The sequence below is a fragment of the Lonchura striata genome, chromosome 10, assembly GCF_050655825.1.
Source record: "Lonchura striata isolate lonStrDom1 chromosome 10, ASM5065582v1, whole genome shotgun sequence".
Classification (NCBI taxonomy): domain Eukaryota; kingdom Metazoa; phylum Chordata; class Aves; order Passeriformes; family Estrildidae; genus Lonchura; species Lonchura striata.
The window spans coordinates 14,767,083-14,789,468 of record NC_140712.1 but is presented as its reverse complement, the minus strand read 5'-3'; the positions used below and the strand labels follow the sequence as shown (position 1 = coordinate 14,789,468).

The following is a 22,386-nucleotide window of genomic DNA, read 5'->3' as shown; positions in this document are numbered from 1 at the left end:
GCCAGTTCTTAGAGAGGACCTATTCTGTACATGATGAGAAACCTTTTACATCTACAGTGTAACCATATAAATATTAACAGGAAAATTACTGGTGTAAGTACCTTGGGCCTTCTGTGTCAGACAAATCACTGTATATGAAGGAAGGACAGTTTATCTGTAGAAGTCCAGGCACCAGCCACTTACAGCATCCCTTCAGGCACTCGGGACTCCACCTTTATAGGCAAGCAACTAAAATTTTGAATTTCAAGCATTTACCACAAAGTATCTAGAAACCTTACAGGAACCCACTCACCAGAGTATATGATAGTATCACTATAAAACACCACTGTTTCCTTCCTGTAGTTCTACAGAGATTATGAAAGGCAGACAAGATTGTTCTTATCTTCAACTGTTGGCTTTTCAAGACAGTGTCACAGTGCTGACAGCAAAGTAAATCCAAACATGGTCAGGAGCAGCCATTTAATCATCTTTCACTGACAGATTGGGGTTTCTTTTTCCAGTAACATATAATGAATTTCATGAACATGGAATTCAACACTGTTGAATTGTGCTTATTGTAACTGGCATAGTAAGATTAAGGGTATTTATTAATGTCTTAACATTTTTTGTCTATACAGAGTGGAATCTATAACAGCACCTGGTAGCCCAATATAGCAAGAGCATACAAAGGAATAGTACCATGTGTGTGGGTTGCAAGTTATCATATCACAGGCAATTTGGAGCATAGCATTGACACCTTATAATTGTATAAAGCTGCTCTGCAGGAGATGAAAAAGACATATTAGGCTGTGAAAAAGACAAATACCTTTTCTATATACTGACCACAGGTGTATTATGGAACAGTCAGTAAAGCCTAGCAGGAACATCAAGAGATAAGACAGCAAGAATTGAAAATACCTCCCCATCCAAAATTCTATTTCCCAAGGAAGCAAACAGTGCTAAGACTCTGCCAGACTACATAACAAACAGTTGATCCTGCTCTCCTTGCAAGTTATTTTACTTCTGACTAAAAAAGAAGCCATAAAATGGCAGTTGCAATGCTTCTTGATTGTCTTGATGTAAGGCCTTCAGCCTACAATATAGATTAAAAAGCTGAATCAATTGGTATTATTTCTGTATTTTATTTCAGTCAAGCTCAAAAAACCACCAAACCCCACAATGGAGTAAGAGCTTGCATGAAACAGAGAAGACTTGATGTAAAAGTGTGCTCTCTAGTGGAGAAATGTCATTCTGTGCAATAAAAATTCAAGCCATGCTGATCCATCCATTTAACCAACAGGTTTTTAGTGCAGAGAAAGTATCAAGATTTTCCACAATATGAAAAGAGTGCAAGTGACCAGTTCAACATATTTATTATAACTAAGGTAGGCTCATACTGAGTTACATGACAGATTACAAGTACATAAGGTTTCTAAATACAGAACAAAAAAATACCTAAGCCCTAAGAGATGTGTTATGTTTGTTAGATTTTTTTAAAGTAATGACAGTTTTAATGTAATAGCAAAACATCTATTTTTAATGATGTTGCACGTTATTATGGTACTATATTAATACTATATAGTCTGATGAAAATAGGTTAGTTTCACACCAGATAGTGGTACTTGGTTTACATGATCGAAACTAGGATTTTTCTCTAAATAAGTGTTTAATAACAAATTTCCTGTTCATTTATTTTTAGAGAGAAGAACTGAAATATTCACCAACTCCTTCATTTCTAGTTATACCACTAATTTTAAATCCACTGAATGAGTCTTCAAGAAACCCTAACTCCTGTTCAATGTGTTTTCTTACAATGGTAACAAAACATAGCCCATTTTCTTAATTAAAATTTTCTTCTGCCCTATCACCACTTTTTCTGGGCATGTAAAGATGACTGAATGCATTAACTCTGTATAATAGCAGATGAATTAGAATCTATTCTTTCAAACAACTTGGCCATTTTCTGCTTCCTCAACACCATAAAGGAATTAGCTTCTTTAAATTCTGTATCTTAATTAGGCTGTTAGAGTATATCTCAAGTTGGAAGGCAGAAATGTAAGACTTGCAAAACCTAAATATGCTAATTTTAAAATATATTAAAAATTGGCGTGCATTCAAATTCAAGAGTAAAGATCTAGCAAGACATGGATATTAGATTCCTCTTATGTGGTTACAGAATGTTATGATCAGCTGTTGACTGTTACAGAAAGCGATACTCCCTCTTCCTTTTTGGACCTAAAAGATAAAATATGGGGGACGGGAAAGCTGTTTTTCTGAACATATACACAAACAAAATCATACCAATTAAAAGATTTGCCAGCTAAAAAATTTTTTTAATGGAAAATAGTTCATAACTGATCTTCTGCCGAGAGCAAGGGCAGAGTTTGCTGACTTCCAGCATAACTTGTGCTGATATGGCAGCAATTTAAACACTTGTAATTAGTTAATCCCATGAGAGCAAGCATATTTCCTGTTTCTACAGTGGTAGTCATATGGAATTTTGAGCTGGGGAACAATTGTCAGTGATTGAGTAAGAGGAAAACCCAGTTTTGCTTCAGCAGTTTTGTCATATCACTTAATAGAAAGATGAATAAGAACTAAGTAATAAACTGTAGATTGAATATGTCAAATATTTATGGATATTTATTTAAATATTTATTAAGTGCTGGAACTCTGCAAAATGCTGTTTCCATTTAACACTCTCCTGCAACTTTTCACAATATTCTTTAAACGTGTGTCCTTCACATGGCCATATCACTTACACCACATGCAAGAAAAAATTAAATTCATATAAAACAGACAGTCTTGAAATTAAGGAGCCAGAAGGACAGGCAAGATATCCCTTGAAGTCCAGTGTGGTTACTATTACAGAGAGGTAACAAAGAGAGGGCTCTTAAACATATTTAGTTTAAAATTCAATGGAAGTCAAGAAAAACTAACACACAGGTGCGAGCATATTGTAGCACCACTGGAAGTTAACTGGTAGGTACAATTAGCTGTGTTGCAGTAATTGCTGCCAGTCACAGCAGTGTGTGTGCATTGATGGGAGGCAGCCCAGTCACTGAGGGACACATCTCTTGCTCTAAGTCTCATTTGAGAGTCAGAATGCTTGCAAAAGCTCCATTTTTAGATACAAAAGTGTTATCTCGGCAAGGCAGAAGTTTCACTGTGTTTTGCAGACTCAGCTAACTATCCTACATTAGAGTTCCTTCACTACTGAAAGGCATTAAAAATACCAAAGATTTATGCATTAGTTTGTAAAAAACAGGTCCAAAGTTATCTGACAGCTACCAGGTCATACTTAGCAACTCAGTTTAGCCCATGTAAGAAGTGAAGTCATGCGAAGCCTTCCAATTAAATATCCTCTGCATTTCCTGAGAGGAGAAAAAGATGCCAAAATCCCAGACAATTCATACTGACTTCAAATCCCATCTTATATGACATCTTTGAGAAGATTTTGGGACACAGCTAGGAAGTCATCCACAGTGACAAATTACAGTTGTTACTACAACACTACCATGAAAGACCATTTTAAGGATAACTTACAATAATTCCTTCAGAAGATATTGTGCAAAGAACACCAAAGCTTGTACTGACCTATTTTTAATTCAGGTACTCTCCCTACTCCATGATAACAAGGTTTTAGAGAATATGAAAGCACCATCCAGTCCAAGGGGTCCTCATAAGACAGAGCAGATTTCAGCCTTCTCTCAATTTCCTATATTTCAACAGTTGCAGAAGTGCCATTTGTGTAGCCACCTTTGGACTTCATGTGGTCCTGAATTGACACAGCCTAGGGGAAAAAAGCTTATTAGAACATGCATCTTATAAATTCTGGTTGCCAGAACAATTATTAAAGGCATCACTTTGAAAGGGCAGGTGGGCCATATGTTTACAGTGCTGAGTCCCAGCTGTAGTAGGGAGAAATAATTACTAAATCCAGGACTGTTAAATACTATTTTAAGTCAGTGTTTGAGATGCATTTTGCTATAGAAAATCCACTTATTCTTATATCCTTCACCCTGGCACAGCTTTGACTTCAAGGTGATTTGGTTTTGTATCAAGTGCATCCATAGAATCTGTATCCAAAAGGTTCTCATTGTGTATAAAGATACTGAGGAAATGAGCATTTCCTGTTCCGTGTATCACCCACAGTATCTCATGTTTACAAACCAAAAGACAGTTCTGCTCTGATGCTACACTATTGATTTAAAAAAAAACCCTCAAAATTTTTCTCTCTTCTATAATTGTCTAGTATTTTATTAGCTACCTGCTCTACAGGTTATCTGTGCTTGTCCCAGAGGTGCACACTTACTGAGGAATAGTCACTACTCATCTCTCTGGCCCCGATGTGCGCGGTGTGCACAAAGTTCATTGGTTCTCCTATCATATTCCGGTCCAGCCTCCGGCGCCTCTTCTATGAGAAAATAAGATATCTTAGGTCTCCATTCAGAAAACATCAGCAGCTTTCAGCCAGAAGCAGGTAGCCAAGATAAAAATAGATAGCCAGACTGACCCCAAATGACACCTCATGGCAAGTGGGCTGAAGTTTCAGACTGTTCACAGTAAGACACTATGAAAGTCACTTTTATTCCTGCTAAGTTTTCTTTACTGCTGGAAAGTCAGAGCCTGAGAACTACAAACAGTCACACTGTCTAAGTTTCTGGCAAAGAACACACAGTTAAAACATAGCTTAACAGGACTGATTTTAGCTTTTGCACTACTTTGCCCAAACTAATCAAAACAACAGTAATGAAAAGTGTTTCCCACATAACTGGAAGACAGAATTTAAAATCCAATAAAGGGTGGCATTTGTGCATCTACCTACCGGTGGGGGCTGTTCACCATTGCACCAATTAAAGCAAACCAGGAACTCAGTCATTATATTTCTCAGTAAGTAAAAAGGTCTTGTTAATTGTAATTCTCTGGGAGTTCGAGTGGTACAAGGACAAGTGCAGTTCCTAGAGTGAGCTTAGAAAGGAATTGCTTGTGCAGGTTCACTGGTAGAGATCACAGAATGCATCTGATAAGTATACCTGCAAAGAGATTAATATTTCAGTTTATATTAAAATATATCAAAGTTTTGTAACAGTTATTGAGCAACAGGCAGTTCCTAAGACTAAACCAAGACTGTTACATTCATAAACATGCCTATAGAGGAGAGAAGCATCAATTTAAAATTACTATGTTCACATCAGAAATAAGGGTTAAGAATTCTGCATATTTACTCACAGAGAGTATTGGAAGTTCTTTATAGAAATGTGATAAAATCTATGCTAGAATGAAGTCTTGTTTAACAGTCTGTGATCTGGTTTTAAACAAAGCTAATCAATACTTATGAATTATTTCTGATTTGAAGAAACCAGCTTTGAACAGATTGACCTACTAACACTTACAAAATGAGGCCTTACATATGATAAGGTTACTCTACTTAGATAGGGAAGAGCTCAAAGCAAAGAACCTTCTACAATTCCAAATAGCCCTTAGAAGAGAAAAGAGGAGCCTTGCATACCAGCAAGAAAAACATTAATCAGAGTATAGAGCTTCCCAGAATGTATAAAAATATTAACCTAGCAATCCTGAACTGGAGACACAACTAGGAAACTCACTGACTCTAAGTACCATGAAGCCAGGAGACAGCCTAATTTTTAGTAGTTACTGACTTTTTTCTTTTTTTTTTAATGTATCTTTGTTCATAGTAAACCTTGAGTTATAGAGTAGCCTTTGCTATCAAATTTTTCATACCCCAAGTCATTAAAACAATATCACAACATGTTCATTTAAAGAAAATTTTGTTATTTTTTTTTGAAGCTTACAGCTTAACAGAAGTTAAACAGTATAGTTTCATCAATTCAGTCTTTCTGAGCCTCCACTAAAGCTTTCACAACAAACCAGCATAAGCTTCATAGGCATTTCCTCTTTCATAGGCATTTCTTATGTAGTCCCACAATTATGTAATTAGCACTCTATTTCTTTCACCTTTGTGGTTTTCTAACATTTCATCATGTCTCACTTCAAGCAGATTTCTTAAATTTCTTCAATTTATCTTTCAAAGCTCTTGTTGTGTCTGCCCCTTTGCTTTAAGGAGTCTATATGATACATTTCTGCAGAATGTCTTATATTATTCCAGTTTGTCCTAGGTGGTTCTAATGCAACTCGTTATCTGCCTCAATTACCATTTTTCACCTCATGCCCTCACAACGGTCTTTATCACCACAGGGAGGGACAGCGCTCCACACAACCATAAAAACATACAGAAGTCAAAGCTTTTGCCAGCACTTCACATTAGTCGTGGATTTTTCGGGCTTGCTGCATGTTAATGAGAGCACATCAAAGCTAAGGTTTTCTTAAGCGTGTCACCGCACGGAGATCACCTATTCGCAAAGCAGCCCGAGCCCGTGCCCACCCCAGAGCACCAGCTGGACGCCTACCGTCCTCCTGCCGCACCCCGTGTCCATCTCCCTCCGTGGGCTCCACGCGTGCCTCGGCTCCCGGACAGTCCTGACAGGATGGTGTGTCCTCATTCAAGCGCTGGCACACACCCAGCTCCCGTCTTGGCAGCTTCAGCACATTTACAGTTCATATTCCTGGGTTATAATTAGTCCTGTTGGCTAAGCAGGAACGCTGCGCTGCGCTCCCATGCCCCGCGGCGGCTCCTGCGCTCCGGGAGGTGCTGCACAAGTCTCCTGTGCACTTCACGCGTCCCTACAGGTGTCAGGAACGCCGAGCGGAGACCAAAAATAGAGCCCTGCTTTGGCGTCAGATTTGTGCAGCCGTGCAGTTTTCTCAGCACTCCCCATGCAGCCTGTGGCTCAATTCCACCCCTGCGGCAGCCCTGCAGGTGTCCTGCTGGCACACGGCGTGCTGAACGCCTTCCTGTTGTCTTTTACATCAGAACGCTTCTTTTCCTCTGCATGACTCAGAGAATCATCCCCCAGGACGGGAATGTTTGTGCCAGGGCATGGGACACCACCTTGCTCCCGGAGACTCAAGGTTTCCACACTAACTAGAAGAATTTTAAAAACATCTTAATGTTTCCAGGCTCACCCAAGACAATTAAAAGCCAACAAGAATCCCCGAAGCAAGGAGAAAACAACATTTTGTCACAGTTGGCACCCAGACCAGAACGGGACAATATCCTGTTGTTCTTTCTCTCTGTTTTTCACCATGGCAGCAGTATCATCCAGGCGGGGAGACAAAGGCCCTGGGAATGGCTAGCACGCGCAGACACGGATGCTGGATGTGCTGGCAGGATGCACAGCCCTGCTGGAGCCCGGGGCCTTAAAGCACCCCAGAGCTTTGGGAATGTTGAGATAAACTTCCCTGAGTGTAACAATCAATTTCTTCTACCACTGCTGTATATTAAGTATTCAAAGTCTTTTTGTATTTTGCTTACAAAATATCAGCGGAAATACTGGTCTGAATCAAACCAAAGAGAACCAAAACCCTGAATCTTTGCATGGACAAGGGAGACACATGGTAATGTTGGTAAATAATATCACTTAACAAAATTATTCTTCCCAACTGGCCTCTAGACTCAAGGTGAGATCATGCAAAATCCTTACCTCGAGCTGTTAGTGCAGGACAACGAGGGTACAGTTAGTGAATATTGTCACAGGCTGCCTCCCCCTGTCCCAACTCAGCCTTAAACTGGGATTACTGCTGGGCCCACTTGTCATTTTCATTCCAGCTCTGTCAATACCAAGTCCATGCAAGGAGCAGTGTATTTTAGCCTAAGTGCCTTTCTAAAAAGCACCATACCTCTAATTTGTTCATTATACCTCCTTTGCTCATTTGACACCAACATCATGTTCAAATCCTCTAACAGTTGTGTGTTTACATATTTGAATGACAAGGTGTGGCAAAAGACAGCAAAACTTGTATTAGTTTTGAGCATGACACTTAGAGAGTGCATCTTGCTTGGTAAAAAGGTGAAGAGTACAAAACAATTATTAAGGCTTTGGAAAAGCCTTGGGGCCAAACAGCTAGAATCTGCTGTAGAGTGAGCTTAGCTGCTTGGGAATAGCATCCTGATTTTACCAGTGTATGTACAGATTACAGGGATGCATTCCTCAAATGCATTACTATATAATGATGCTACTATGTATCTTAAATGAATATATTGGTCTACCATCCTGGAGCTTCACAGAAAGCTGAGAATAAGGTTTTACCTGAACCCTTCAGTAATCTAGGTGTGTAGGATTTTTAACATAAGAAATTGGGGTGTACTCTACGAGGACATCCTTCTTTCCAAAGCTAAGTAGAAACATATATTTTAAAAATAACTCTTCAAAACCAAACCAACAAAAAACCGAAACAAACAAACAAACAAAAAACCCCCCACAAAACCCTCCTCACATATAAAACCCCCCAAATCACAAAGGCAGCTCCTCTATTTCAAAGTAAAAGTTAGCTATATTACCTTAACCTTGAAAATAAAATTTTATTTTCAACTAAGTGCCTGTTCCCCTTCAAATAAGAAGAAAAGCCAAGAGACCAAAGTATGTGTTCTGCTTGGAAGTTAAAAATAACTGCAAAAGAAACCAACTAAGGTTTGCTTGCAGGCTTACCAGAAAAAACAGTAAAAATCATGAAAAGCAAGGTTGGCAACACACCTACCACCAATAATGTAAACACGTTGAATGGATTAAGTGGCTTGTAAATTATGAAATTTAATGTTACTAAAAAAAAGCTAAGATCATAAATTTCCATTCTTTAAAGAAGGGGAAAAAAAGCCTTAACAAGAAAAGGTAGAGTTCCTCAGGCACAGCAGAGGAGCAAACATGATGGCCAAGGAAAAACAGAGGAGGGAAGCAGGAAAAGCAGGAATTGCCCTCATTTCGAGAGGGCTACGGAGGAGACTCCCTCGGTGTCGATGTCCCGGACGGCGTCGCCCGGGCGGGCCCGGGCACACGCCGTGACCTTGAACCGCAGCGATGCTCGGCGGCGGCCGCGCTGCGCCCGGCACATCGACAGGGGGCGCCCCGCGCACCCCCGCGCTCGCGGCCTTCCCGCCCCGCCGCTCCCTCACGGGGAGCGCGGCCGGTCTCGGCCCCAGCGCAGCTCCTCACTGCAGAACCGGGCCGGTGTCCGGAGCGGGGCCCCGCCGAGGCTCCGGCGGGCCCGAGGGCCCGGCACTGCCGCAGCTCCGCCCTCACGGGAGGGGAGTGTGCGGCCCTGTGCTGCGCTCCCGGACCAGCAGGGGGCGCCAGGCCGCCGCCGTTGCCGCCTCCGCCCTTCCCCGGCGCGGATGCCGGCGCGCGCCCTCAGGCGGTCGCGCTGTAACGCGGCTGGGCGTGAGTGAGCGCGCCCCGGCCAATCGCCGCGAGCCGTTTGCGTAAAGCCGCTTCCTATTGGCTACGCGGAGGAGGCGGCCGCCCAATGGGCGCGGCCGAGCGCGAGGGGAAGGCGCGCGCGCGCGGGCACCGCCCCCCTTTGCGGAGCGCGCGGCGCGGCGCGGACCGGCCCTGCTGCTGCTCTGAGCGACCATGGCGCTGCCCAGCAGTTGACGTTTGGCTTCTCCCCTCTCCACCTTCTCCTCTTTCTCCGGCCCCCTTCCTTCCCTCTGCCCGGGTCCCGGCTCAGGCACGTAGACGGCCGGTACCGGAGACACCGGGTCCCCCCCCAGCCCCTCAGAAACAGGCAGTAGGAGTCGGGCCGGGCGGCCGCCGGACGCGCCATGAACATCATCATCGGCATCGGCGGGTGAGAGCCGGGACCGGGCGGGGAAGGCGGCTCGGGCTGCGGGACGGGCGCGGGTCGCGCGGGTCTCTGGTCGCGGCCCCTCCCGGTGCCGCAGTGGGGGTGGGGGGTGGACGCGGCCCCCACGTGGCGCTTCCCGACGGCCGCGCTCTCGCCGCAGGGTCACCAACGGCGGCAAGACCACCCTGACCCGCCGGCTGATGCGGGCCCTGCCCAACTGCAGCGTGGTGCACCAGGATGACTTCTTCAAGGTGAGCGGGCCCGCCGGCCCTGCCGGCCGCGGGAGGGCGCGGGGTGACCCCCGCGGGCTTCCGCCCGCGCCGCTGGCGCGCCGCCCGCCCTGCGCCGCCCTGCCCGCGGGGCCGCGCTGCCCGCGGGGCCGCCCTGCCGGCGGGGCCGCGCTGCCGGCGGGGCCGCCCTGCCCGCGGGGCCGCGCTGCCCGCGGGGCCGCCCTGCCCGCGGGGCCGCCCTGCCCGCGGGGCCGCGCTGCCCGCGGGGCCGCGCTGCCCGCGGGGCCGCCCTGCCCGCGGGGCCGCCCTGCCCGCGGGGCCGCCCTGCCCGCGGGGCCGCCCTGCCCGCGGGGCCGCGCTGCCGGCGGGGCCGTGCGGCGGCCGGATAAGCCTGCGCCATGGCGGGTCCCCGCGGCTTTCCGTGGAGCGCCGTGCTCGTGGCCGTGGCCAGATACAGGAGCAGGCGGCTTTATCGTACTGCTCGTTTTATCTGCACGCAAAGGAACCTGGTGGAGGGTTAAGATTCCCCTTTGTAGCTTCAGGGTTTCGATCTTGAATCTTGCTTTGAAATGGGTATTGAGCTTCTCAGTAGTTGTCCAGACCAAGCAAGTTTGTTTTGTTTTCTTGTTACTGTTTCAGCCCCAAGATGAAATAGAAGTTGAAGATGGGTTTAAACAGTATGATGGTAAGCCTTTGTTAGTATTTTCAAAGCATGTTGATTCTTTACGAGCACTATTTTGTACTGACTATATTAGTAGATGATATTTAATTACTGCTTAGTGATAGTTGTCTATTTTGTCTTAGTGATTAGTGCATTAGATATGGAAGCTATGATGAGTACCATAAATGCTTGGATAAAAAACCCAGTCAAGTTTGAACGTTCTCATGGGATCAACAACACACTGGATGCCCCGATCTTGGAAGATAAGGAGGGAGGAGACGAAGCAATCCACATTCTTATTGTTGAAGGCTTCCTACTTTACACCTACAGGTAATCATTTGATTTTTACATTATTTTATGGAATGGGCAAACCTCTAAGGGAATAAAAAGACCTGTTCTAAACCAAGAGTTAGCAGCTGGCATTGACTACTGCCAAGTTTAGGTATCACAAGTCTAAAGGTAGGTTTAAATAGAGGAAATGGATATAGTTTTGCATTTCTGGGTTTTGCTACTAATTATTCGAGGTGTAACCAAACAGGTGTCTCTTTCAGGCCACTGATTGATGTGTTCCACCATCGGTACTTTCTTTCCATTCCATATGAAGAGTGTAAAAGGAGAAGAAGGTAAGTTTGCCTGACTTCTCTGCTAGCCCAATAATGCCTTACTAGAGTCAAGATTTTGTTTCTCGGAAGCTTTTAGATGAGAAAGGATAAAGGCAAATGTAGCTGCTGAGTTAGAAGACTTTAGCTTCCTTCAACAAACTGACCTAAAACTTCCCACCAAGCTGTTGTGTCATGCATGTAACAGTTTCTGCACACACCTTTCACTAGGCTTTCTCCCATGCTGTTTTTCCAGTTACACAGTTCCCAGGTCTTGAACTATCTGAGGTTTTACATTTGGCTGTGTTGTTGCACGCATATACTGTTGCTAGTGCAAATGAAAACATGAATTACATTTCAAGAGGAATAAGCAGACAGTTAATTTACCCAAAGTTCTGCTACAGCTTTTAAGAGTTTATTCACCCATATTTAGATCAGTGTGTCTTGGGAAGTGCCCTTTTGCATTTTAAGCACTTTGGCCCTGCACATCAAATTTCCATTTATTTGCGTAACTTGATGCTTGCAGGTCTTGCTAACTAGTAACTTCTGATAAGCTCAGAAACCAAACTGGAATCAGTGGGCTTATACTAATGTGTAGAGAATCCCAATGAAGGATCTGTCATTTTCCTGAACTGTTACTAGACTGCTTGTGAGTAACAATGCCTTAATTTACAGTTCAAGGAATTACACTGTACCGGATCCACCTGGATTGTTTGATGGCCATGTTTGGCCTATGTACATAAAGCACAGGAAGATAATGGAAGAACTTGGAGTTGATGTGGGTAAGTCTTTAATGACAAAAGCACTTAATGAGATTTCTTTTCAAACCTGTGCAATACATACTGGTTAGATGCATGAGAGGAGATGAAGCAGGTAGAGGGAGTATATTTCTCTGATGCCAGCTAGGTGCATGCTATTTAAATGAAGATCTGGCAAGCTTACAGAGATACTCTGTTATGGTTCTCTTATTTTACTTTCTTTAAGTGCATTTGAATGGGACAAAATCAAAGGAGGAGCTGTTTAATGATGTGTATGGACAGATCCAGAATAAGATTGAAGAACTGCTTAACACCCAGGTATAATGTCCAGGCTATGTTGCAATTCAAAGGCAAACTTTTTAAAACCTGTGTTGGAAAAGTATGAAGCTGTAACTCACAGTATGTTCACAACTATCTTTCTGTTTAGAAATAACCTGCTGCTGCCAATTCTTGTGAGTGAAGATGATTCCTGTTTGCTCCATGCTGTCTACCTGACTGCCTCTAAAGTTCCAGCTTCTGTGAAGACTCAACTCCCAAATTCAACTTCATTCAACCTTCCCCTTCAAAACTGAATTCTATATGGCCATAATTAAAAAGCACTTCCCCCTTGTCTGTGATCCTAAATTGTGCTTCAGTATGTGTTCTCAGATGACTCTTTCCATGATGTTCTTAGTGTTACAGGTTAAAACATTATAGTGGAACTGATGTGAAGAGGCTCAACCATCCTAGGAGAGTGTGTTTATCTATATACACACACAACTGCTTTGACTTCCTTGCTTTCAAAACACTGCATGCATTCCTATAAGAATTAGGCAGCAGGTAGGCTTAGAAACTAGGACTGATGTTCTTAAAAAATACGAGAACTGGAGACGTTCAGGCCATTTTACTAATATTGAATCACTGTTAAATCCAGCACATGCATTGATCTTGGATGCAAATAAATCAGTTTAGGTTCAGGAAGAAAATTTTACATACACAAAAGCTTTGAAGTATTGATTGTTCTAGCAATTCCTGTAGTAATTTGCAGGGTAAGGCAAGGTCAGATTCCTGTGTAAATACAAAAGTACTTTAAGGCCTCAGTTTACATAAAAGAGCACAGAAATAACACTATGAAGGCTTTAATCCATAGTAGGGGGAAAAGTGACCAAAGCTTGATTTTAAAAAAGTTTAAATGCCTGCCAGGTATTCCCAGAGAGAAGATATGTACTGATCCATTGTGAAACCGGTCCACTTCTTTGGAAGGTTTTAACCAATGCTGAGAACCAGCAGTTACTTCAAGCCCAGATGCATTAGCTTCCTGAAGGGAGCTGGTCCTCCCCAGTATCCCCTGGAAACAGAGAAAGTTGTTTTTTTTCCTTATAAGAGACTGTACTGTGAAGAGATGAGCATTATGGTAGTGTTTTGATCACAACTAAGGTTATACTTTGCTTCTATTCTAGCAAGGAACTAAATCAGAACAGGTGTCTACGTGACTGTTTTTCTTCAATACTTACTTAAGTAGTGCATTCCAATAGAGCAGAGGCATCATATCAGCCTTCATGTGATACATGGTTGTTCTCTCCTTACTCTGGTCAATGGGAAAGGTCTCCAAAGGCTGAGCATTGTAGTCAAATTCTGCCAGAATCACCTTGTTGTAGCTTGTTACTAGTGGGCAGGAAGTGTATCCATCATACTGCAATAAAAATACCCACTTATTATTCTGGCCAAAACCTAAAGGCTGAGGTTTTACAAGCCATGGTTAACATTCACATTTCAAAGTAACTTTCTGGGAGGTTTCTGCATTTCCAGTGTATCAGTGAAGTTTGAAGGCTGCTAAGCCAGTTCTGGTTTATTAACCATAATACTAAGCCACTCTATTTCAAATGTAATCTGCTTAACATTGCTTAAATTAGACCTAACCTAGAACAATAGGGCATAATGTCATTAATGGCTGGTTATTGTAACTAGTGGAACTAGTGACCAGCAGATCTGGGTGAGAACTGGTGTTTTTTCAATGAGCCAACAGGATCTTTAATGAGAATTTCCAGAGAATTGCAGGATAGTGCCCCCAAGGAAGCCATGTGTGAAATAAAAATAAGGGCAAGAACAAATTTGAACATAATTTAGGCCGAACAGCTGTAGTACAGAAGTTTCAGGTTAACTCCTTAGAAAATTATGTCCTACACGGAGAAGCAAGATTGCAAGAGTTTTTCTGGAGCCATATTACCTTAACAGTGTAAGTAAATTATTTGCACTGATGAAAACCCTGATGAATCAGCCTCTAGCCTTTCAACTCGGAAGTCAGGGAATCAGTTATTTCCAGTACTACTCTGACATGCAGCAAGTAACCATTTAGCACAACTGCAGAGGCAACACCTTTCCTGCCTTCTGGTTCACACACTTGAATCACACTCACCTACTTGCAAGACTTTCTGCATAAGAAGGAAGAAAACATTCAAGAAAATTCCTCCCTAAGACAAGAACTTTAAGTACCTTTTTAACTGGCAACTCGTTCTTCATTACCAGAGAAATAGTTTTATCAAGGACTCCAGACTGTGCAGCTAAATAAGAAAGAAACACAAAGGTACTAAGACTGTTTCAGCCAGTAATTGTCACTACTAAAGCAAACAGTAGCAGCCAGGCATTCTGTTGGACAATTCAACTGCAGTTGAACTTACATGTAAGTTTACTGTTCCAGATTTATAAAAAGGACTAAGACTTTAGCCTCACTGTTTCGAACATACGAAAGCTTAATGAAACTTGAGCTAGTATTTTTAGCCTATGCCCATTCTCCTATGATAAATTATACTTGCTCAGTCTTATCAAACACTGACATTCTGGCACACTGAAGTTGTGTTTCATTTTGAGTGCTGTAACTGTAGACCCATTTACTGAAGTACCCCACCCTTTTATTACACCAATAACATACTGTACAGCCTGGGCTTTTTTCTACCCTTTTATATGCCTTTTATCAGTTGTGAGACAATACACTTAAAAGTGTTTTAATTGTGGAACCTGTGGCTACAAGGCCAGAACGTGATTTTTTTGATGGTGACTTATCAGTTAGGTGATGTGTGAGGAGCTAAGATAAAGAAAGGTTCATTACTGAATGATGATGTAATACAAGAATACTTCATTAATTATATGACATTCTGTGAACACAAAAAATAGAATTAGTTAATCTCAGGCATCTGGAACAACAGTACCATTGGGTTAGTGACACCAATATGGTCTGTAGCTAGCTAGTTGGCGTAGGAGACTTTTGTCTTTTTGAAAGCTCAAAACTGAAGTAGTGAACGAAACAAAAAGCTTACTGTGACTCCACTCTTGTCATTTACATATACAAACATACACATGCAACTTTACCTACAGCTGCAGCAGTTTTTGATGTTGGAAGGTTGGTGCAGTCTCCAATACCGAAGACATTAGGATACTTTTTATGTTGTAGAGTCTCCTTATCTACATCCACCCAGCCACTTTCATCTGAGACAGGACTGTTGATGAGTACAGCAGGTGGCCCCATTGGGGGTGTGACATGAAGCATTTCATACTGAACAGAAAGAAAAGGCACTCGGTGGTTAGCTCATCAGAACAAACTATCTGTTGGTATAAGGCAATCAGCACAGTGTGGAGAGAATGCTTCTTGGGTTTGCGTCTGTTTAGGTCTTTAAACACAAATATATAGAATGAAAATCTGCTCTCAAATTTCAAGTGCATCCTTTAATTAACATGAACCTTATCAAGCGACTCCATGTGGAAGCAATTTGCCTTCCTCCATACACATGTGCGACATTCCCATGGCATACAGGACTCCAGGCATAATTTATGAGACATTTTTTTTCTTCTCTTTGCCTAGGCTTCAAAATTTTTAATATTCTGCTAAAGTTAGAGATAATACTCTCAGGGGGAACAGCAATACACAGTGAAGCAGACTGCATTACAGCAAAGTAGAACAACAAAGTAGAAGTTACTTTGCAGTACACAAAGAAAATATAGAGAACCAAATGAGGGCTCTGAAAGCTCCTGACCTGATGAACTTCAGTCACTCCAGGTTTGTCCAAGTTTTCAAACACAGCTTCTTGCTTGTCTGCTCGAACTTCTATGAGGCTGCGCTTGTAGTTAACAGCAATATTCCTGTCCTTTATTACTTCAAGCAATGCATCAGCATACTTCTTAACACCAAAAATCACACCAAGTGAGGTGTTGAACATGATGTTTGCTTTGGAACGTTTTCCTGTCTGCAGGAGGAGATCCAATTAGCCTTTTCTATTAAGAAACTGACAAGAAGAGACAAAAGAACTGTGGTGCACTACTAAAGAGCTGATAAAAACTATTCATGCAGTTTAATTATTAATGAATGTTTAATTAATATTTCACAGCATGTTAGAAGGTAGACCTTTCAGCATGAGGTACTGAGATACCTCACACAAACAACTCGTGAGAAGAGGTGGCTGCAAAGCACTCAGGAACTGCTCTATGCAGGTTAAATTCTTGAAGAAGTTTGGTGTTAAAAAACCTTCTGAAATTTTCACTTCTATGCATAATTCAGGTACTCACCCAGTAGGTAGCTCATGAAACACATATGAAGCCTGACACTTCCACTTGAAGTTGTCTTTTGCTTCCACTAAGCTTGCTTTAACAGCCTGGCTAAGACTCCTCCTGATGCTGAGACAATGCACCCCAAGGAGTAAGCATAGCCACTTTTCAGACTAGTAGACAAATGGCAACAGGTATTAAGTACTTAAAGTAACAAGAATGATTTAATTCCAGCCATCATTATTTTGGTCCAGCATGTATAGTTATAAATTAGGCTGAGAACAGTTGTATCTGCAGCTCACCAGAAGCAGGGCAAGCCATTTTTTCAGTATGAAGTTCTAAATTCTACAAGTTTCTCTGGTATTAAATATATGCTAAATATTTACATACAATAAAAATGAAAAAGCAACTCAGTCATTTTAACAATCAATCCTGAGTCACAGCACTCTCATGTGGTTTATATTTGTTTTAAAGATAATATTAAATCCTTAGAACAAGCCTTCCTTCCAACTGTGAGAAAAACCACTAGCAGAGAGGGTAAAAAAGACTTACTTTTCTCAAGTATGCGTCTGATAAATACATAATCTTCTGAGGAGCCCCTGCACACTTCACTGGAGTATTTGGAAAAGTGAAGATAGCATTTCCTTCCTTAAAATCTTGTAAAGCTCTCCATGTTTTCTCTACTGTCTGGACTGAATAATTGGAACCTATTTTAGGGTAATTAAAACCTTCAGGCAAGCCTTTGATCTAGGAAAAGAGAAATTAAGGTTTCAAGTACTGATGGCAAAAGTTTTGTCATCATTGACAAGTATTAAATACAGACTGAGAAATAACTACATAAAAAGTTTCTATCAGTAAGAAAGTCCATACTTGCTTGCTACTTGGTATTTTTAAAAATAGGCCTAGCAATAAAACAGTTATTCTCTATAGATTTTAGTATATGATTTAGTCGATGTACATTTAGTGAAATTACTTTAGTCTGCAACACCTGAGCATAACTGTTTAGTGCAGACCTGGTCCTGAGTTTTTGTAGACTGAAATTCAGAGTAAGAATATAAAAAGTCACTGCCACATCATCACAAGTAAAAATCATGTAAAAAAGAAGCATTATGAAAATTTAAGAGGTGAATTAAACTTTTCTGTAGTCAGTTGCAGATACAGACCTTGTATTTGCCTAGGGTCATTTTGTTTTAGCTAATCTATACCCAGTAATTATTTCTCTATTACTCCTACTATGACCTGAGCATCTGCTTATGAGAAAGGATGCAGTACCCATTTAAAAATAATGAATTGCAGAAATTCTGTGAGAATATAGAGTCATGTTACATGCACTGCAATGTGTTTGGGATGTTCCAGTCTGCACCAGAATACACTGCTGGTGAAGAGAAACCATTCCCCATTTTCAAGTGTCCACTTTTGTTTTAAAGTTACTATGAGCTTTCATTACAGAGTGTGATTAACTGTTTGACATGGCTTCTACTAGTGAACACTGAATTTTTTTATCAGCTTGTACTGAAACAATAGTTATGAAGACTGAGAGGAGGGTCACTGAACATGCTGAAACTCCTCATTCCACTGACCTAATCACCAGAGCTTATTTGTGACTGTAGCTAACTGAGACCAGCACTTGCTTGATATGTATCTTGAAAGCTTTTCAAAGAGATACTTAAATATATTGTCAGATACTACATCATATTCAGGTCAGGGTAAAACCACAAGAGGCAAATTGCTCAGACATCTTGTCTTTGTGTTTTCCTCCTCCTACACATCACTGTGGTCATTCTTGCACCAATATTTTCCTCTAAGTTCCACAGTGTGAAGTGTACAGGAAACCTTTCACAAGGGAAGGGCCCCCAGGACCTATTTAAACACAAGCCTGGTAACTCAGCTGGCTCCTTCTGAAGTGCATCCTTTGAGAAAGGTGAGGGTAGCTCAAATTAAGACTGCTCTGTGTTCCTCGTTCCATTTACATTACAGATGCCCCAGACTCCAGTCAGCACACCTTATTATCTCATTACAGGCTGCCTAAAGCTCTAGGTTTAACTTGCTGCCCCATCAGCTGATATTACCACAGAGATGCAACAAAGTTGTCATAAAGGGATTTCCCAAGGGTAATTTGAGTTTTTACACAGGGATCTGTGGAAGGAATATAGTCATTAGTCTGTCTTCAGCTCTTTAATTCATAGTGTTCAATACCTTGCAGTATAAACAGTTCTGAAAAGCCATTTACTTTTATGAATGTATATGATGCTATTAAAATTAGTAAATATATGATTACTGTAAAACAAATACCTTTTCATAATGCAGACTAATTCCAAGAGCAATTATCAGATACTTGTAAGATACCTGTTGTGTAAGGAACAAAAAGTATTTTAGACAAAGAAACCAAAGCAATACTTCCAAGTAAATTTCAGCTACCTGACAGCAACAAGGAATAAGATATAGGGAGCATCAGTAGCATAAATTAAGCTCTAAGAATTCTAATTAAAATGCTAACTGCATTATGAGTTACACATACAGCCTTTGTTACACAAAGACCAAGGTATCCAGAGTAAAACATTCTCTCTTTTCTGTTCAGTTCACCATAAACAGGGCAAAGGCTTATGATAATAGTATTTTAAGTTGATGTTATTCTAACCTAGTTATCTATCACAATTTTTATTAGAAAAAGATCTTAGGATCAAGTACATAAGACTAACTGGAATTTCCCAGCCTCCTAGATGCTGGAGGCCTTGCTCAATAGGCAGTTCTAAGGGGATCTGCAGGAAGAGGACAGGACTCATGACATAAAATAAAAATTACCTTGATATCATTCTCCAGCCAGACACAGTTCTTATCTGGATCCAATGCTATAACTTGAGATTTGATCCACTCAACACCTGTAGGCATTACACTTCCCATTGGACGTGCAGAATCTGCCAGCTGCTTTGCACCACCACCAACCAGGGTCCACAGGGGCTGATAGTAATGAGTCTGAAATAAAAGTTCAAATGGACATTTCAAAACTGTTTAAAGGGACTTAAATGCACATCACTCCAAACAGGAGCGATGTACTCTAAACATTGTATTATTCTTAACAAAAGAAGCTGTATAAATAACCAAGTTTTTTCCATTACAAAGCTGCAGGGATGCATAAATCTCAGGAAGACGGAAGTGTCATACAAAACCTTTGGCAAGATGGTCAGCTGGGTTACATTCCACAGTTAAAAACATGTGGGGCTAGAGAGAATCAGACCCATCTGGTCACATGTAAAATGCTTATTCTTTACAGTGCTTTCCAGCAGAGGGACACTCACCTTACTTGGCTCAACAACAGCCACATTTTCTGCCCCCACTTTCCTCTTCATCCGAGCACTCATGGCGATTCCACCAGCACCTCCACCCAACACAAGTACTTCATAGTAATGCTTGGCAGCACACCTGGCTGCTGTGTGTAAGCCAAAGGAGCTCATCTTCTGCATTCCTGGTTTCAGCAACCACACACCAGAACAGAGACAGGAGCAGGAGGACACTGCTCCAATTGCTGACATCTTTCATTAAGTGGGAAGCTAGGAGATAAGGAAAGGCACCAGTAACAATTGCAGGAGGCAGAATTTATATTTGTTTAAATGCCTAGGTTAGTTTTCAAGGCAAAAGTCATAGTACTAAGTTCCTTGAGTCATCAGGCAAGAATTACAGCTTTTTCATTTATTTACTCATTTATGTTACTTTTATATGTGTAATTCAAAATTACACCTGAAACCTCAAATATTTTCAAGAAAATCTCCAAATGTCAGCTTCAAAAATTCTCCACTAGATGTAGCTGAGCAACTTATTCTACTCCTTTATGTGCTATCTTGACATCTCTCATGTCTGTGTACCCTGAATTCTTTATAATACCCCATTATTAATCCTTACAGTTACAATTTAGGACAGAGGGAAAAATTTCAAAGGCATCCACTGTAAAACAAATGTTAATAATTTTGTTTTGCAGGTTTCAAAGATGCAAACATTTTGTTCTCATCCCCTCCCCAGTCACAGCAAAACACCTAACTCCACAATAAGTCAGTTGCACTTTAGAAGGCTGTTTATCATCTGTGCAGGCAGTAAGCTCTTTAAGATATTTAAAAATGTGTGCCTCCATTTAAAGATCTCTTTTCCCTTTCACTCTAAGGTTATTTGTTTGCATGTTTTTAGAGTAAGTCTGTTTAATACTAGAGAAAGTGGACTTTAAAGAAATCATAGTTAAGACCGAGCAAGACAGCTCAGTACCTCAGAATCTCAACTAGAGCCCAGAACAAACACGTAACCCAAGCATGGCAGCTCATGCAGAGAAACTCAGAACAACTGCAGTTTCTTCCTCTCCAGGGCACCTACCGTATGCTAAGCTCCTCAGCCTGCCTACTTCATCGGAGCAGTTTATTGAAGGAAGTTGGAATAAATAAAGTTAGAGAAGTCCTACTGGCAAGAAATACAGCGTTGCAACTATTCTTTAAACAGCTACCCGCAGACCGGCAGTTCAAGCATTCCGCCCGTGCACGTGTGCGAGCTCGGGCAGCTCCCAGCCGGCTCCGGAGCCGGCGAGCCCCCGGCTCCTGTCACGGCGGCCGCTGCCGCAGCCTGCTCCGGCCCCGAGGCCGAGGCACCCGCCCTGCGGGGCAGCGGGGCCACGACCCCGTCCGCGCCGGCGAGGCCGCGGCGGCCCGCGGGCTGTCCCGCCGGCGGGGCCCCGCCGCCCCGACCCGCCGGCCGCGCTCCCTCACGGCAGCACGGACCCCCGGCCGCTCCGCACTCACCGCTCCTCGCGCCGAGCAGGGCGGCGAGCACCGCCCGGGCCCGAGTGCGATGGGCGCCGGGAGCGGCGGGGCGGAGCTCGGGGCTCCGGGCGCTGCCCCGCCGCGGGCAAAGGCCGCGGGCCGGCCGGGCCGGGCCGGGGGTGGTCGCGGAACCCCCGCGAGGGGCTGAGCCGGGCGCTCCGCTCCGGGCAGGTGCCGATGGCACCTACAGTTCCAACCCCGTGCTTCCCAAAGTTCTGAAACTCTAATCCCAAACCTGGCCCCTGCCAATCCCTGACTGAAACCCGGCACTGGCCTCCATGCCAGGCGGCAGCCCCAGTCCCACCTGGACACAGCGCAAGTCACTCACATCGCCCTTACCAACACCACATTACGACCACTACAGTACCTGCCATGGAGTGACCACTGATACTCCAATATCTGAACTTTCTCCGGTTACCTGCGAGCACCAGCCCTAAACTATAATACAAGAGCCCTTTTCCATAGACAGAAAACCAGCAAAATGATTAAGCTTAATAAAAATAACACCAAAATTAACTAGATCAATAATTAATAATAAATGAGCTCTGATGGAGTGCATCCCCAAAGAGATAGGCAAAGGCTCTCTTTTCAAAGCTGCTGAACACCCACAGTTCCTGGGTTTTACTGGACAGAAAATGAACTGAAAGAAGACACAAATTAGTATCTTTAGAAGTGCATCATGGAGATCAAACTTTTTTGTCAATACAAGAGAATTCTTTAAAGAGAAAAAAGCCCCAGGCCTTTAAAACATCCAAACTGCCAATTTCTGTAATTTTTATGAGTTTCTCAACTTCCTGTTTCCAGCTGCCTTTGTATAATCAGAGTGCAGCCTTTTTTCCATATTTTTTGTTCTAAGAGGTTGGTTGTCAGCTCTGTTTATGAGAAAATTGTTGGGCTGTTTTTTAAACATATATTTTTAGGACTGCCTTTAAACATTGCAGTATTTTCTTTAAGCCCCCATACATATTGCCCACAGACTACTTACAGAGATAACCTGCAGTTTTAATTAAAAATATTACTCAAATGAATTCCATTTCAGAAACTCACAAACCAAGCCTGAAGAAACCCCACCTGAAGCACAGAGGCCTCCAGCAGCTGCAGAAAGCACGGCCTTAACCTTTCCAAAGTCCAGGCAGGATGAGAGGG

General features: G+C 42.6%; 3 protein-coding genes across 6 annotated transcripts; 1 reads left to right on the top strand and 2 right to left on the bottom strand.

The window, feature by feature from the left end:
• Nucleotides 1-1,333: 1,333 nt before the first annotated feature.
• LOC110474256 (CDC42 small effector protein 2-B) lies at nt 1,334-7,143 on the bottom strand. Of its 2 annotated transcripts, XR_013340665.2 has the most exons (5): nt 6,411-7,143; nt 4,808-5,015; nt 4,295-4,396; nt 3,577-3,772; nt 1,334-2,214 (listed from the first exon to the last, which is right to left on the bottom strand). XR_013340665.2 is itself a non-coding variant. In XM_085588779.1 (3 exons), the coding sequence occupies exons 1-3, from the start codon at nt 4,859-4,861 to the stop codon at nt 3,698-3,700; spliced, it is 231 nt and encodes a 76-aa protein (XP_085444905.1). In that variant the 5' UTR covers nt 4,862-5,007; the 3' UTR covers nt 3,567-3,697. The 2 variants fall into 2 exon arrangements, 1 of the variants encoding a protein (XP_085444905.1); XM_085588779.1 differs by lacking the exons at nt 1,334-2,214; nt 6,411-7,143 and having other exon boundaries at nt 3,567-3,772; nt 4,808-5,007.
• Nucleotides 7,144-9,345: 2,202 nt separating this feature from the next.
• On the top strand, nt 9,346-12,553 carry LOC110474254 (nicotinamide riboside kinase 2). Of its 2 annotated transcripts, XM_021537521.3 has the most exons (8): nt 9,409-9,684; nt 9,842-9,932; nt 10,551-10,596; nt 10,716-10,902; nt 11,124-11,195; nt 11,847-11,953; nt 12,156-12,247; nt 12,357-12,553. In XM_021537521.3, the coding sequence occupies exons 1-8, from the start codon at nt 9,659-9,661 to the stop codon at nt 12,360-12,362; spliced, it is 627 nt and encodes a 208-aa protein (XP_021393196.1). In that variant the 5' UTR covers nt 9,409-9,658; the 3' UTR covers nt 12,363-12,553. The 2 variants fall into 2 exon arrangements, with proteins under 2 accessions (XP_085444422.1, XP_021393196.1); XM_085588296.1 differs by lacking the exon at nt 9,842-9,932 and having other exon boundaries at nt 9,346-9,684.
• Nucleotides 12,554-12,797: 244 nt separating this feature from the next.
• Nucleotides 12,798-21,267, bottom strand: SQOR (sulfide quinone oxidoreductase). Of its 2 annotated transcripts, none has more exons than XM_085588295.1 (10): nt 20,801-21,267; nt 19,741-19,992; nt 19,247-19,417; nt 18,737-18,790; nt 16,997-17,191; nt 15,937-16,146; nt 15,275-15,458; nt 14,402-14,469; nt 13,423-13,601; nt 12,798-13,256 (listed from the first exon to the last, which is right to left on the bottom strand). In XM_085588295.1, exons 2-10 carry the CDS (start codon nt 19,972-19,974, stop codon nt 13,199-13,201), a joined length of 1,353 nt encoding a protein of 450 aa, XP_085444421.1. In that variant the 5' UTR covers nt 19,975-19,992; nt 20,801-21,267; the 3' UTR covers nt 12,798-13,198. The 2 variants fall into 2 exon arrangements, with proteins under 2 accessions (XP_085444421.1, XP_021393194.1); XM_021537519.4 differs by having other exon boundaries at nt 21,220-21,267.
• Nucleotides 21,268-22,386: the final 1,119 nt, after the last annotated feature.

Coding starts and splice junctions, on each gene's coding strand:
- SQOR (XM_085588295.1), bottom strand. CDS start 19,974: ATGTCAGCAATTGGAGCAGTGTCCTCCTGCTCCTGTCTCTGTTCTGGT. Junction 19,418..19,740: donor CTGTTGTTGAGCCAAGTAAG/GTGAGTGTCCCT, acceptor CTTTTATTTCAG/ACTCATTACTATCAGCCCCT. Junction 18,791..19,246: donor GGCTGGAGAATGATATCAAG/GTAATTTTTATT, acceptor CTTACACAACAG/GTATCTTACAAGTATCTGAT.
- LOC110474256 (XM_085588779.1), bottom strand. CDS start 4,861: ATGACTGAGTTCCTGGTTTGCTTTAATTGGTGCAATGGTGAACAGCCC. Junction 4,397..4,807: donor ATGGTGAACAGCCCCCACCG/GTAGGTAGATGC, acceptor ATTTTCTCATAG/AAGAGGCGCCGGAGGCTGGA. Junction 3,773..4,294: donor TGAGTAGTGACTATTCCTCA/GTAAGTGTGCAC, acceptor TTTTTCCCCTAG/GCTGTGTCAATTCAGGACCA.
- LOC110474254 (XM_085588296.1), top strand. CDS start 9,361: ATGGGCGCGGCCGAGCGCGAGGGGAAGGCGCGCGCGCGCGGGCACCGC. Junction 9,685..10,550: donor ATCATCATCGGCATCGGCGG/GTGAGAGCCGGG, acceptor TTACTGTTTCAG/CCCCAAGATGAAATAGAAGT. Junction 10,597..10,715: donor TGGGTTTAAACAGTATGATG/GTAAGCCTTTGT, acceptor ATTTTGTCTTAG/TGATTAGTGCATTAGATATG.